A 15,835-nucleotide genomic window follows, 5' to 3' on the forward strand; every position below is an offset into this window, starting at 1 on the left:
GCCTCCTGAGTAGCTAGGATTACAGGCATGAGCCACCAGCATCCAGCTTGTCTTCTATGCTTTTACTGTCTTTTATGATTTTAGTGAACATTCACATGAGTCCATTTTCATTTTTCTCTTAGCATATCAATTATAAACTTATTTTTTTTAAGAGATTAGTAACTTTTCTAGAATTTTCAACATCTATTCACAACTAATCCAAGTCCGTTTTCAAATAACACTATATCACTTTGGAGTGGTTCATGTACCTTACAAAAGAGGATTCCTAATACTTTCTTCCTGTCTCTTGTGGCAGTGATGCCATTCAGTGTGCTCATCCATAAGCTGTAACCACCAAGCACATTGTTACCATTATTATCTTGGAAAAATCTTTATGTTTTGGGTGTTAAGAAAAAAAATATAAGCCAGGTGCCAGTGGCTCACACCCATAATCCTAGCTACTCAGGAGGCTGAGATCTGAGGATCGTGGTTCAAAGCCAGCTTGGATAGAAAAGTCCTCGTGAGACTTAATGTCCAATAAACCATTCAAAAACTTCCAGTTTGATCATATGAGCTCAAGAACAATGCTCAGGCCCTGAGTTCAAGCACTATGACTGACAAAAAAAAAAAAAAGAAAGAAGAAAAATAAGTTTTTATTTTACTTTCACTTAGTTACTCTATGATGCTCTTTCTTCATGCATGTCTGATTTTCTGCCTATATTCTTTGCTTTTCACATGTCTTATGAGGCAGGTGACAAATTATCTGAAAATCTTTCTCTTTCATTTCTGAATACCAGTTTCACAGAGTAAAGAATTCTAGGATCATGGGGAATTTTCTCTGTTAACATTAAGTATTTTATTCTCTCCTTGCCTGCATGGTTTCTAAAGAGAATATGGTATAATTGGTTCCCTATTCTTCTATAGGTAAAGTGCCCTTCTCACCCCAACCAGCTTCTTTTTTTCCCTCCTAATTTACTTTTTTGTTTTAGAGGTAAAATGCAATGGGTTACCTTTATATATGTCAGGTGGTAAGTACATTCCCTTTCATATAGTGTCTTCTTTAATTTTTTAAAATTGTTATTATAAAGATGATGTACATAAGGGTTACAGTTACATAAGTCAGGTTAAGAGTACATTTCTTTGTAAACAATGTCACACCTTCCCTTGCTCTCTCCCTGTTCCACCTTCTTTAAGATTTTTTACACACACACACACACACACACACACACACACACAAACACATGCATGTGCACACCCATATGCACACACACTGCAGTTTGAATATAACAAGCCTAAGTGTAGGGTTTTTGATATTTGATGTTCTCTAAGTTTCCTAGATAGCTGGTTTGGAGCTTATCACTAATTTTGGAAAATTCTCAACTATTACTTCTTAAAGTATTTCTTCTATCCATATCCTCCATTTGGTATTCCCATCACACAGGTCAGACCTTATATACATCTCTCACAACTTAATATTCACATTCTTTTCTCTTTTCCTTTCAGTATGGAAAGTTTCTATTGAAAAAGGTTCAAGTTTGTTGGGTTTTTTTCCTCTGCCATGCCCAATCTACTGATGAGTCCATCATAGACATTCTTCATTTGCTATGGTATTCATGACTTCTAGCACTTCCTCTTTATTCTTGTTTCTTCCTCTTTGTTTCTATTTCTTTGCTTACATTACCCATCTATTCTTGTATGCTGTCCACCTTCTCTTCTTACAGCCCTTACTACTATATTAATCACACATCTTCTAAATTCCCAATCTGATTCCAACATCTGTACCATATCTGAGTCTGGTTCTTGTATTTGCCTTTTCTTTTTCAGTTGTAGTTTTACTTTTTTAGCACACATTATAATTTTTTTGAAACTGGACATGATGCAGTAGGTAAGAGGCTCTGAGGGAAATAACCTTATGTGTGTGGTTTCATGCTTACCAGGTTCAGATTTTTACTAGCACTTAACATTTAAAATGATTGTGTGAGTGGTTTTGTTTGCTCTCTCTCACTGTCTTTAGGTTTCCCTAAAGCTTTCTTCTTAAATAGGGTCTAAACCTTTTAGTTCTTTGCATTGTAATCCCTGTACTTACACAGGAGCTTCATGGACCTGGTGACAAGATCAGAGGAAAGGAAAACATTCTAGAGGAATATGCTCTAATTTAGATATGGACTGTCTCCAGCAAGTGGCACTGCTAGCAAGTGGAGGGACTTTTAGGAGGTATAGCTTAGTAGAAGGAAGTTAAGTCAAGGTAGTTAAGGAAGCTGAGTGTCCTTGAAGAGAATATAAGGACCCTGTCCTATCCTCTCTCTTTCTGCTTCCTGGTGGCCATGAGGTGAATAGATCTCATTCCCCCAATGTACTGTATTTCCACAGACATTGAGCAGCAGGGCCTCCCTAATGACTGTGGACTGAAACCTCTGGAACAGTGACTCAAAACAACCTTTTTTCCTTATTAAGTTAATTATCTCAAGGGTTTGTCACAGTAAAGGATAGCTAGCTAATGTAGGAGGAATTCTATGATAAAGTCTTATTTCCTTTGTGTGCTCTAGATTGATTAGGCTTTGGTGAAACTCAATTGATAAGGCTCTGTGACATAGTTTCTCTGGAGGACTGGCCCTGTGAAGGAAAATAGAGAGTCCCAGCTGTATTTCCTTTTTTTTTTTTTTTTTTTTTGCCTGTCCTGGGGCTTGAACTCAGGGCCAGGGCACTATCCCTGAGCCTCTTTTGTGCAAGGCTAGTGCTCTACCGCTTGAGCCACAGTGCCACTTCTGGCTTTTTCTGTGTATGTGATACTGAGGAATCGAACCCAGGGCTTCATGCATGCTAGGCAAGCACTCTATCACTAAGCCACCTTCCCAGCCCTGGGCTGTATTTCAAACACATTGATTTTTCTCCTCCTTCTGTGTGAAGCCTGAAGTTATTTTTTCCTGAGATTTTCACAGGAAAACTTGATAGGGATCCTGGAGGCAAAATTCATGACAGTGTTGGGCGCACCCAGGACCAGGAACCCTCAGAGATTTTTTTTTAACTTTTCTAGCTTTTCTTCATCTATCCTCTAGTACTCACCTATCACTGTTAAATTGTTCTTTTGTTTTAATTTAAGCTGCAGGCTTGTACTCAAGGGATCTGTGATTCTCTGTGCTGTTTCTGTCTCCTAGCTTTTGGAGTTGCACCCTGAGCTTTTGTGAGTCTCTGAGAAAAGCTATTAGTTTTTAGTTTGTTGAGCTTTCATCTTATTGTGAATGGGTCAAGTTTTACTTATAGACATATCAAGTCACATGGTTGTGAACTTTAGCAGGAGTCTAATAATTAACAACAATAATAAAACAAAACAGTGAGTGTTAAATTTCCATCACCACTTCATTAAGTCCTTATGCAGTCATTTGATAACACAAAATCACATCGGTACTGTCATTCTATTTTCTAGGTGAGAAATGATGTCTAAACATCCAAGTATTTAGTGCCAGACAGGGCTCAGGGCAGGCAGTAGGACTCCATTGTTCACCCTTGCTAGCAGAGTATGTTTTAGCAGTTGGATAGAAGAAGGACAAACACGGCTCCTTCAGAACTCTCCTTCGTTTACATGTTTGCCATTTTCCCTGACCTCAAGCCCACGCCTCATATATACAACTTCTCAACTGCATGCTGAGAAACTGTATGCTTTCCTTGTTTCCCTGTGAGTAGATGTGGATGGGTGGATGTTTACTTCTTCCTCTGTGAATTGGATATCCTGAGAAGCCTTTCTGTTGTGATTTGGGAAGGCTGATAGCATGGCATGCCTCACAGTCTCTTCCTCCAGTGGATTTTGCCCTCTTGGGTGCATTTGTAAGTCAGGTGGAAAGAGCAGATAGGTTGGTGTGTCTGAGCAGCTCCTCGTATCCTGTGCTCTTGATCATGGTGATTTATCAGTTCATCAAAGCATCCTTGCTCTCTACCTGCTGCTTTACAACTCTCTCAGTCACGGCAGGCAGCTCTAGTGGTACAAGGGAAAGGAGAGAGGAGGAGAGAGAACTCTCTCAAGCCTGCTGTGTGACACACAGCATTTTCATCTTGTCCTATCTGGCAGGATTCACTATCCATCCCACCAATAAAAATATACCTTATAAGACAGAGAATAAAATTTCTACAGACCCGAGATGCCTCCCTTCTGTCTTTGTTGGGAATCTAGGTCAGTAAAAGTAGGTGAATGAAGAGAAATCACCTAAGGAAATGTTCCTTAGAAGAATGAAAATGGGACAGCCTGAGAGATCCTGAGGAAAAATGGTGCCTCCCTAGATGACATGCAGTCAGCTGTCTTCCTCCTGTTTCATGCTCCCCAAATAATATGGAGACTCATTAGTACAGATTTTTTGTTTCTTTTAAAAATTTTTAATTTTTAATTGTTAGTTGTATTTGTATAGTTGATATACAGAGGGGTTACAGTTACATGAATCAGATACAATCGGTACAATTCTCTTGGAGCCATGTCTCCCTTTCCATCCCTCTATGCCATTATTTCCCTCCTGTTTCCATCCATGAGATATTCAGTTCACTTTCCACATAATGTCTAGTCGGTATCATTGTTGTGTTTGTTCATCCTAATTCCACCATGTATTTGCCCTCCTTTACTCTCCCAAATGCAGACCAACTAACAAGCAAGACAAAAGGAAAACTAAAACAGTAACAATGGCAACTAAAGAATGTCTCTTGTTTCCTTGTCTTAGAGTTCATTTCATAGAATATTATTTTGTATCATCATCTGTCCATAGCTATTGAGCCTTTGTCTACCACTCCTATGTATAGCCTCCTTTGGCCTCTGTATGTTAATGACTGGGGTCCTATGTAGTTTATCACATATCAGTTTTACTTATCTGTTTTAGTCATTTTGTGTGCTTACTTGTAATACAGATTTTTGGGGGGATTTTTTTTGGTGCTGGTACTAGGGCTTGAACTTATGGCCTCTCATTCTTCCTTGGCCTTTTCCTTCCATTTAAAGCTAGCATGTTACTGCTTGAACTATACCTTCACTTCTGCTTTTTTTGCTGTCTAACTGGAAATAAGAGTCTAGCAGTTTTGTTCTGCTTGAAATGGCTTTAAACCATGATCCTCACGTCTCAGCCTTTTGAGTGGCTAGAATTACAGGTCTCAGCCACCAGCACCAGGTTATTAATGTGGGTCTTATCTGCATTTTTCAGGTAAGCAAATTTTTGTAAACAAAATATTTTTTGTACTTTGAGGGCACTAAGAATTGGGTATTTAACGATCTACTTGCTGGGGATGGGATGGGCTGATAAGTAGATAACTACCAGGTTTTCTGTGTTAACTTAGCTGTGCACTTATATTGCAAGGTTTATTGAACATATTATAGGTTTATTGAAAATAAAGCTTGTGTGGACTCCAGAATATTTATAATCTATTTGGAAATGTATTCTTAAGCTCTGTGTTTCATTCTGCTCTTTTCCTGAAGAGGGTCATTAGAAGAGCGATGGTTAGAACAAAGCTCCTTAAGCATACATCTTGTTTCCTACCAGCCTCTTTTTCTCCTAGAAATACAGGCTATCCCAGCTTAGGGTCCTCAGAATGCACAAGTATCTTTTCTGTACCTACCACCTGCTATTTGTGCTGGGATAACATGTTGTTGCAGCTCATTCTTTATCCCCTTGCTCTCCTGCCAGATGCTCTTCTGTTGCTGCTTTCCAGGTTTCCCAGCTTGCTGATCATTTTGCATTTTGGATGATTTCTTCCCCAGCTGCTTTCATTTACACTTTTCCTAAATCAAATCTTATGGTAATCATGTCTCTTCATATTTCAGGTCTCTTTTAACCCCCCATCCATCTGTGTTCTTTCTGTGTCCTCAGTGATGTCTGCTGCACCTCCTAACTTAGCACCAGCCAAAAACATTATTAGCAGAATGTGTAAGCCGTGTTCTCAATCGTTAACGAAGAAACTAAAGAAAACCAGATCTCTCAGACACTCGGTGGTCTCTATTCATTGCCTTTCCTCTACGCCTCAGTAGACACTGAGCTGTTTTCAACATTAATCCTTGTGCATCATTGTTCTGGCTTTCCTTTCAGCCTGTCTCAGTCCTTATGAATGCCAGCCAGAGCTCCTGCTATACCAGTGTTTCAAGGACGAGTTTTGATGACTTCTCAAGCTCTGAACATACAATTTCCACAGGAGTTGTGGGATCAACAATTTTAATGAACAGTAAAATTTGAATTTCATATACCTAAGTTTCTAGTCTTGCTTTTGAAACATCTTTTAGAAGGTAGTGTATTTTGTTGTCCTTGTTGTTTGTTTTGTTTTGGTCCTGGAGCTTGAACTGAGGGCCTAGGTACTGTCCCTGAGCTTCTTTTTTCTCAATGCTAGCACTCTACCATTGAGCCACAGCTCTACTTCCAGCTTTTTCTGAGTAGTTTATTAGAGATAAGAGTCTCATGGACTTTCCTTCCCCTGTTGGCTTCAAACCACAATCCTCAGATCTCAGCCTTCTGAATAGCTAGCATTACAGTTTGGGGCCACTAGTATTTAGCAAAACAAAGCAAAGCAAAACCAAAACCCAAACCAAAAGCAAACATTTTAAAACACTTAGATTGGTTTTTAACTCTTGCTCAGCTAAAATCTACACAGGCAAAGTGCCACATAGAAGTAAGATATCAGGTAACAATTTTCCCTTTCAATGCTTCCAAGTGCCCTGTGGTGTAGACTGATGCCGGGACCTTTTGGGGATTTTCTGGACTCTTCTTACTGATTGTCAGCACTATCTGTAAGGACATTGGGGTTGACCCAGCATCAACAATGGGGAAAAGCACAGAATGCCACTTTCTGAAATGTACAATGTGGGCCTCTGACCTGGAGCAGATTAAGTTCTAACCCTATAGAACCTTGAATCTTGCCGTTTCTAGAAGGTAGAGATAACTTGACCCAATGCTAGAATGACTGTTGATAGCTGGACTGTCATTTGCTCACAGGGTGTGCATGCATGCATTTATGTGCTCGTACACTCACACACAAGCATGGATGCACAGTCACACACATTCCACTCCACTCAGCCTGCCTGCTCAAGCTACCGCATTGACATGTTAGTTTTAGTTTCTTTTTCACTAATAACTAGAAACAAAGATGAGTGATGAATAAAAGTGAAATTCCCTTTGGCTGTGTTTTGATGCCACCTTGTCATTTCTCCTTTGGGAACTTTAAGTCCACATAACATTGAATTAGGGGACAGAAAAGCTGCCTAGGTGTCTGGTCAGAAGCAAACTTCTATTTCTAGCCAGGCTGGGAAAAACCAAGACATGACTCTGGTTTCAGACTTGTGAATGGGACAAGGTCCATGCTGCCCCCACTGAGCCCTGTCTTACCAACCAATGGAAACTTAATAGATACTTTTCATTTGTCCTTTAGGTGATACCATTCAAGAATTGATTTTGAATATGAAAGAAAGGAGGGGAAACGGAGTTCTGGTTTATTTTGTAGCCTCCATCCATGTCTCAAACACACAAAGTATGAATTAGGAGAAAGAATTGCCAACTGATCACTTTCAACGAAGACTCCAATACTGAGGATGGGTAGTTAAGTAGTAAAGGCAGAGGTAGAGGATGGGTTCAAGTCAGGGCAATTCACACCAGTTGAAGTGTGACTGGTGCTAGTGAGTGCTAGTGAGAACAAGAGAGGGACATAAACAAATATTAACTAAAGCCTGGTGCTGGTAGATCACATCTGTAATCCTAGCTACTTGAGAGGTTGAGACAGGGAGGGTCACTGTTCAAGGCAGCCAAGGCAAAAGAGTGTCTGACACTCCCATCTTAAGAAAAGTCAAAAAAATAGGCCTGATAACAACACCTGTCATCCTAGTTAAGGTGGGAAGCCTAAAATAGGAGGATCACGTATTAGCCCAGGCATGTCGAAAGTGCTAAAAAGAGCCAGGAGCATGGTTCAATAGTAGAGTACTGGCTTAGCAAACACAAAGCCCTGAATATAAACCACATTACTGTCAAAAAGAAAAAAAAAAAAAAAAAAAAAAAGGCCAGGCACAGGTGGCTCACGCCTGTAATTCTAGCTACTCAGGAGGCTGAGATCTGAGGATCTCGGTTCAAAGCCAGCCCGGGCAAGAAAGTCCGTGAGACTCTCATCTCCAATAACCCACCAGAAAACTGGAAGTGGTGCTTTGCCTCAAGCGGTAGAGCACTCGCCTTGAGCTGAAAAGCGCAGGGACAGCGTCCAAGCCCAGAGTTCAAGCCCCACGAGCGACCAAAAAAAAAAAAAAAAAAGTATCGCAGACCATGTATGGTTGGAATGACTCTTGAGAGTTAGTGCATGGCTGGCATTCATCTTTTGTCTGTGTGAGTTTTTCTTTCTTCTCCATGATATAAATGTGACAGAGTGACATGTGTAAACACAGCACTGTGTAAAGCCTGGGAGGGAGAGAGATGGTCAGGATTATCGTCGGGATACCGCTGGGGTTATGGATTTTGGTTCAGGGGGTTATGGATTTTGGTTCAGCAATCTCCATTCACTTCCTACTCTCAGAGTTCACTTCACCCAACACTACCTCCTCTTGAATTCTCAGCTTTCCCTTTAACTTAGCACAAACTGACGGTGCCAAAACAAGCCCTGAGTACACACACCTTTTCACTACACTCAAAAGCTTCTCACACATAGGCTCCACCCACCCACCAGCTCCCAGTCACTCCAGGGCAGTAGCAAAATGTAGATGAGTGGAAAGAAAAGGGCTCTGAAGGATCAAGGTATGATCTTGCTCTTTATCTACTTTTTTTCCCCCTTCATTTTGGTTGTGGGTTTTAAACACAGGGCCTGGACTCTGTCCCTGAGCTCTTTTGCTCAAGGCTGGCACTCTACCACTTTAACCATAGCTCCACTTCCAGTTTTCTGGTTCCTGGAGATAGAAGTCTCATGGACTTTCCTGCTTGTGCTGGCTGTGACCCGAAATCCTCAGATCTCAACCTCCTGAGTAGCTAGGATTACAGGAGTGCACCATTGGTGCCATCTCTTTATCTGCTTTATCAGTGACTTTATTAGTGACTTGTTCTTTGAGCTTTTCCTCCCCTCCCCCCAACCACACACACACTGGACTGAACTTCACTATTAGAAAGAAAATAATGACAAAGGATTACAAAACTATATCTTAGCTCAGTTGCAGGCTTGCCTTTTTTGGAACATGGCCTGAGCCCTAGCTTTCTCCTATAATTACAGCTTCTGTTAGGAAGGAATCAAAGTAAAAGGACTTAAGATGAAGAAGAGGGCTGGGAAGGTGGCTCAGTGGTAGAGCGCTTGCCTTGCATGCATGAGGCCCTGGGTTTGATTCCTTAGCACCACATTAGCAAAAAGAAAAAAAGCTGGAAGTGGCGCTGTGGCTCAAGTGGTAGAGCGCTAGCCTTGAGCTGAAGAGCTGAGGGACAGCGCCCAGGCCCAGAGTTCAGGCCCCACAACCGGACCCAAAAAAAAGATGAAGATCTCTTTCTTCCAATTTAGCATAAGCTTGTTTTTTTGTTTGTTTGTTTTTTGTCGGCTGTGGAACTTGAACTCTGGGCTTGGGTGCTGTCCCTGTGCTCTTCAGCTCAAGGCGAGCGCTCTACCACTTGAGCTACAGCACCACTTCCGGTTTTCTAGTGGTTTATTGGAGTTAGGAGTCTCACGGTCTTTCCTGCCTGGGCTGGCTTGAACCGTGATCCTCAGATCTCAGCCTCTTGAATAGCTAGGATTACAGGCGTGAGCCACCAACGCCCAGCTAAACTTGTTTTTTTTTTTGGGGGGGGAACGTTCTTTTTTGAGAATGTTTCTATCCCTCTGGGACTCCTTACTTAGAGTTTCCACAAAATTACATGTCATTGAAGAGCTAATATAACTTTTAAAAAGAAAAATGAGAGTTCTCTACACCGTTAGTTGAATAACAAGAAGTATGACTTATTGGTAGAACTGTAAAGTGAGAATTGAGGGAGTTCCGTGTTGGTTCTATTACTGTGATGACTTACTAGATAAACAACATCTTCTAAGACTTAATGCTGCCATCTGTGAATGGGATATGGTATGTTATCTTCTTATGTCACCATGTTTGGATGGGCATCACAATAAAAGTGATAATAAAGGAATTAGTTGGGAAATTCTTTTCCACCTCCAAATTCCGTAGTTATAAATAATAAGATACTTTCCACATGCTATGGTTATGCACACTGGTACATTCTACCTCTTTAATATCGAAATAAGCCAGGCTATAATTTTTGCTTAAAACAGACTTCTAGGTACCCATTTTCTTCATAGTCAAAGTTGCTTTTTGTGTTGTTTGTTTGGCAGGAGAATGAGGTAAGTTTGAGACAGAATCTTGCTCTGTAGCTCAGGCTGGCCTGACACTTGAGATCCTATTCTCCTTGACTCCCAAGTGCTAGGATTAAAGGTATGCCTCACTGTGCTCACTTTCTTCAACCTCTTTTCTCTCTTCTCTATCCCATTATTCAAGTGTTAAGTAAATTAAAGTCTTTTACAGTGAGCTATGGGATGAACAAAACTAGGTAAGCTCTTGTTGTTTGTTTTTGCTTTGGGCTTTTTGGTCTTTGGGTGGGGGCCAAAGTGAAGGAGGATGGACGAACAAGTGTACTCATGATATTAAGTGTATACTTATATGTATATGCTACTTGTAGGCAGGGACAGGAGGGAGAAACTGGGGGAAAGTAAAGGAAGGGGTGACACTGTCAAAAAAAGAAACGCACTCATTCATTACCTGACTTATGAAATGGCAAGCCTGTTGTACAACACCTTAATAACAACAATAGAATTATATTTTAAGAAATTAAAAGAAAACCTAAATAGGCTGTAGCAGCATTGAGTAAACCAAAGAAACCAAAACTCAGGAACCTTCTTTGGATTAGAAGAACTGCTGATACATTAAGAATGGAATAATCCCTTTCCTTCTCATCACAAGGATGAAGCCAATATCTTGGAAATGTCCCTATAAGAACAATATGAATTGCTCCTATAAAATAATCTGGAATATTATGAAATAAAACACTATTACAGTATGGAAATGATTTAAGTAAAAAAAGATTTAATTACTATTGATTTTTTTCTATTTTCAGGACTTCCTATCAAAAGCACAATTTCCTAATCTCATTTGCTTCAATGTTTTTGGAAAGCATTGTTAGAATAAAACAAACACACCAGATAATATCAGTTGAATGTTTACAGATCCAACAGGCCATGGCTATAGACAGGGTCTCATTAATTAGAACGACCTGCCTTGTCCCTGACACTCACCCAGGACCTCCAGTCTCCAGATATACTTTCAATATCTCCCATCATAAGAGGCTCAGTAGGGTGTTATGTCCTGACCCTTAGGTTTTGATAAATGGATAAGTGCTTGGTGGAGACTGGCAAATGCACCAAATTCTGGGTGGACTGGACATTTTCTCCCCTCCCTTTCTGATATTCTATTAGAGAAGTCATAGTCAATGTCACTTGTACTTGAGTATTTAGTAGAGATCTGGACAAGTACCTCTGAGGGTTTTTAACTTTTTAAGGTCTCTCCCTGAATGGGCTATGAAGGTCATTGAAACTGGGAGGGAGGCAGAAGTATCCCAGTCTGGAACCAACAACACACTCTCCTAACCTGCTCCATGTTGCTCCCTACTCTGACCAGCCAAACTCCATCCTGAGGTTGGGCCTCAAGTTTTCTGTTAGAAATGTTCTTCTTAGTAACACCATGTGAGAGACCTCGAAGCATTCCAGGTCTCTCCACGTATCCACCTACCAATCTGAGCCTCCTCGGTGGGCACATCCCAAACACAAATGAGGGTTTACCCTTGCTGATGAAAGCCACCCTGACCACCCTCAGGGCTTAGACTTGAGGTGCAGGATAGGAGGGAAACAGAAGTGAGCAGGGGAGGGAACATTTCCAGAAAGGCATTTGGCATTTTGCTTCTTGGTTCAGGCTCTGCTTTCTCCTTGCAGAATGACATCTTTGAGTGGGCGAGGGACCACCGCGCCCACCACAAGTACTCAGAGACAGACGCTGACCCCCACAACGCCCGCCGAGGCTTCTTCTTCTCCCACATCGGGTGGCTGTTGGTGCGCAAGCATCCAGATGTCATCGAGAAGGGACGGAACCTTGACGTCACGGACCTGCTGGCGGACCCTGTGGTCCAGTTCCAGAGAAAGTAAGTCAATGGAGCTCCTAGACAGTCGTTGCTTGGGGTCCAGGCAAGAGACAGAGCCCAAGAAGGCGCAGTGACTGCTCCATACCCCTCTTGTTCCATACCTCAGGAGAATGGACCTTGTTGGGCTCTCCTCCGCCGCCTTAAAAAAAAATCAGTTTCTTTTTGCTCATTAAGTTCTTTCTGTTGGCAAGTTTATGTTGACATTTAAGTTTCACTGTAATAGATTTCCATTAAACCCAGCATCTCTTCCTTCTGGCCAGTCTTGAAATGAACCAGTTGGTGGATTTCAAGGAATCTCACTTATGTCTTCCTGGGATGGCCAGAGGTGTTGGGGGAGGATGTCTTGCTTTATTTTAGTGACACACTTGTCTCCAACAGAACCACTTTTCTCCAAGTATCCTGCTGTCTTCTGCTGTTTTCTCCCAGACACCCCCCTCACCCATGGAAATGTTATATCACTATTTTTTTCTTCCTTTCTTTCTTTTTGTTTTGTTTTGTTTTGTTTTGTCCATTGTGGCTTGAACTCTGGGCCTAGGCACTGTCCCTCAGCTTTTCAGCTTAAGACTAGCACTTTCTACCACTTGAGCCATAGTGCTACATCTGGCTTTTTCTGTGCATGTGGTGCTGAGGAATTGAACCCAGGGCCTCATTCATGCGAGGCAAGCACTCTACCACTGAGCCACCTTTCCAGCCCAATATATATAGATATAGATAGATAGATAGATAGATAGATAGATAGATAGATAGATAGATAGATAGATAGATCGATATATATATATATATATATATATATATGTATGTATGTATCCTAATGTTCTGAGTACAGAAAAATAAGACCATGAAACAGGAAGCCTCAAAGTACCCGCATAACCAAATTAGTGTCAACTGAGTGTATTCATTTGGTCAGTATTCATAGTGAAAATATTTTCAACAAACACATGAAGAAAGATGGCCTGTGGCTGGGTTGTGCTAGCAACCAGAAGGCCTACCCTTGGTCACCTTTTCATTAGAAAGCTGGCATGTACCATGTCCTGGTTGGTCTGAGTCTGAAACTGGCCATACTAACTTCCATCAATGGACTTGTTGTTCCTAATGTACTGGATTTATATGTAAAGACAACAACTTTTAGATCATTCTCTGGTCTGACTATTATGTGTAGATAAGTGGTTTCTAAAGACTGTCTCTGATAGGTCAGAGTTGTCTGAGGACTTAGCAGCACACAGTCTGTTTGAGCATAAAATGGAAACAGAAGCCATGGCCCCCATCCAACACAAGAATTCTTGCATGAAGGAAGTATGGTTTATACTGGAATTTTTTCCCCTGGCAGCCTCTCCTTTTACTTACACTGAAGGAAACACAAATGGAGCGAGAAAATGGCAGACCATGGAGGTGGACTACCTCCATCAAACCCCATGCTCCCCCTAACCATAGGGAATTAAGCACCCTACATCTGTATTCATCTATAAAATTGGAGTAACAGTGATAGCCATCTCCCATAGCTTTTACGAAGATTTAATGAAAACAAAAATAGGGAAAATTTGGGGCTCATACTAAGAGCTCATAAATGTCAGCCATGAGGATTATTAATTACCTGGACATTGTGTTAGAAGATTCCATATGTGGGCTGGGAAGGTGGCTCAGTGGTAGAGTGCTTGCCTTGCATGCATGAGGCCCTGGGTTCGATTCCTCAGCACCACATAAACAGAAAACGCCGGAAGTGGTGCTGTGGCTCAAGAGGTAGAGCACTCACCTTGAGCTGAAGAGCTGAGGGACAGTGCCCAGGCCCAGAGTTCAGGTCCATGACCGGCAAAAAAAAAAAAAAAAAAGAAAGAAAAGAAAAGAAGATTCCATATGTCTCCTATCACTTCTATTGCTTTTCCTATAGGGTCGTCTAGTTTTGTGCCTCAATAAACCTCTTCCAGGTAGACTCATTTCATATGTACAGACTAAATTTAGAGCAGAAAATAATGGCATGTTTTCAATGAGCAAGTAAATGATTTGTTGATTTCGATGTGTCATCCTGAGAGTAATATATGAAAGGTCATTTAAGAGGTGCTGGTGGCTCATATCTGTCATTCTAGCCACTCAGGAGGCTGAGATTTGAGGATCGAGGTTCAAGACCAGCCTGTGAAAGTTCTGAAACTCCATCTTTAATTAACCAGCAAAAATTCCTGAGTGGAAGAAAGACTCAAGTGGTAGAGCACAAGCATTGAGCAAAAAAGCTAATGGATAGCACCCAGGCCCTAAATACAAGCCCTGGTATCTGCACACAAATAAAGAAAATAAAAGGAAGAAAGAAAAAAAGAGAGCTGAAAAATTTGTAGTAGAGAGAGGATAATACACCACCAGTAATATCCAGTTTGTATGCGTACATTTGATATATTTGTCATGATAGCAGTTACACTGCATATGTAATTTTTTATCTTGCCCTTAACTTCAGATTATACTGTAGATATAAATTGTTAAAGCCCAAAGGACAATCTATCTGTTGAGCATGCCACTGTTTATTTAACCATCACTGTGCTTGGATATGTATGTTATTTTCAATTCTGTGATATAAATGATAGCACTATATAATTACTAACACTTTGGGACAATCAGATCTTAGATTAATTTGGAGAGCACATAAAAGAAGGCAAAGGCTCTTTAGTTTTCTTAATAAGAACTGAGCTAGCTACGTGTAATAGTCAGGGTTTCTTAGACCATAAAAATGGAAGGTTCCCCCCCATCTTTTCCTTTAATAATATTGTAATCAGATTCATTATGTGTGTGCTATGTGGGTCATGGCTATTAGAGATCATTCACTTGTGTCATTGTTTCATAGAGATCCTGAGGTCCTGCTGGACATGAGTGTTGAGGATGTGGCCCTAAAAGTTGGCTTCTACATTTTCAAAGGAGCTGGGAACTCACAAATTAATTTCCAGACAATTATACCCTAGTGAGAGGGAGTGCTGTAACACAGCCCAGGCCTCTGTGGGAATGTGAAATGGGTCTCCTCAGCCACCACCCCACAGAGTAAAGGGTGAGGAAGAGCTTGTGGAAGCAACTAGACCTGAGCAAGATAGAGGTGGTGGTAAGGAAAACATAGAGAATGGTATTTCACATGGTTATCATATCACAAAACTTCATTGAACCATTGAACTTTAACACCACAAGGAACCTTACAAAGCATGTGAAACATGCCTCCATTTTCTCCACTTTTTATTCTGTGCTGATCAGTCAGATGCAAATGCAAGAGGAAACAAAGAAAAGACCATAATTACAAAGTACATTATAGTTATATGTCCTGGAGATAAGAGTCTTGGGAACCCATGCAGGGGTGAGATGGGGCACCTTCATGTGGTCAAGAGGCAGAAAATAAGAGCAAGAGGAAAACTGAGATTAGAGTCCTTCTGAGGACTCCTCTAGAAAGGCAAGGTAGAGCAGGGTAGGGTGCACGGTTTGTGAATCGCTGGTCTTAATCACCTTCATGCTTAAGCTTAATCACCTTCCTTCCTTCCTCCTTCCCTCTCTCTCTCTCTCTCTTTCTTTCCTTCTTCCCTCCCTCCCTCCATTCCTTCCTAATTCCCTCCCTTCTTCCCTCCCTCTTTCCTTCCCTCCCTCCCTCTCTTTCTCTTCCTTTTTTCCCTTCTTTTTCTCTTTCTCTCTTTCTCTTTCTTTCTTTCTTCTCTCTCCCTCCCTCCCTCCCTCCCTCCCTTCTTTCTCTTTCTTCC

At 41.2% G+C, this 15,835-nt stretch overlaps 1 protein-coding gene across 1 annotated transcript in view; it reads left to right on the forward strand.

The window, feature by feature from the left end:
- The window catches only part of Scd5 (stearoyl-CoA desaturase 5), a 112,275-nt gene that overhangs the window by 68,008 nt on the left and 28,432 nt on the right, over positions 1–15,835 (forward strand). The window contains exon 3 of the mRNA XM_070013213.1: positions 11,917–12,122. Within this exon, the coding sequence (XP_069869314.1) occupies positions 11,917–12,122 (206 nt within the window). The remainder of the gene's footprint in view (positions 1–11,916; positions 12,123–15,835) is intronic.

Source organism: Dipodomys merriami, unplaced genomic scaffold (assembly GCF_024711535.1).
Source record: "Dipodomys merriami isolate MVZ:Mamm:240054 unplaced genomic scaffold, mDipMer1.0.p SCAF_9, whole genome shotgun sequence".
NCBI lineage: Eukaryota > Metazoa > Chordata > Mammalia > Rodentia > Heteromyidae > Dipodomys > Dipodomys merriami.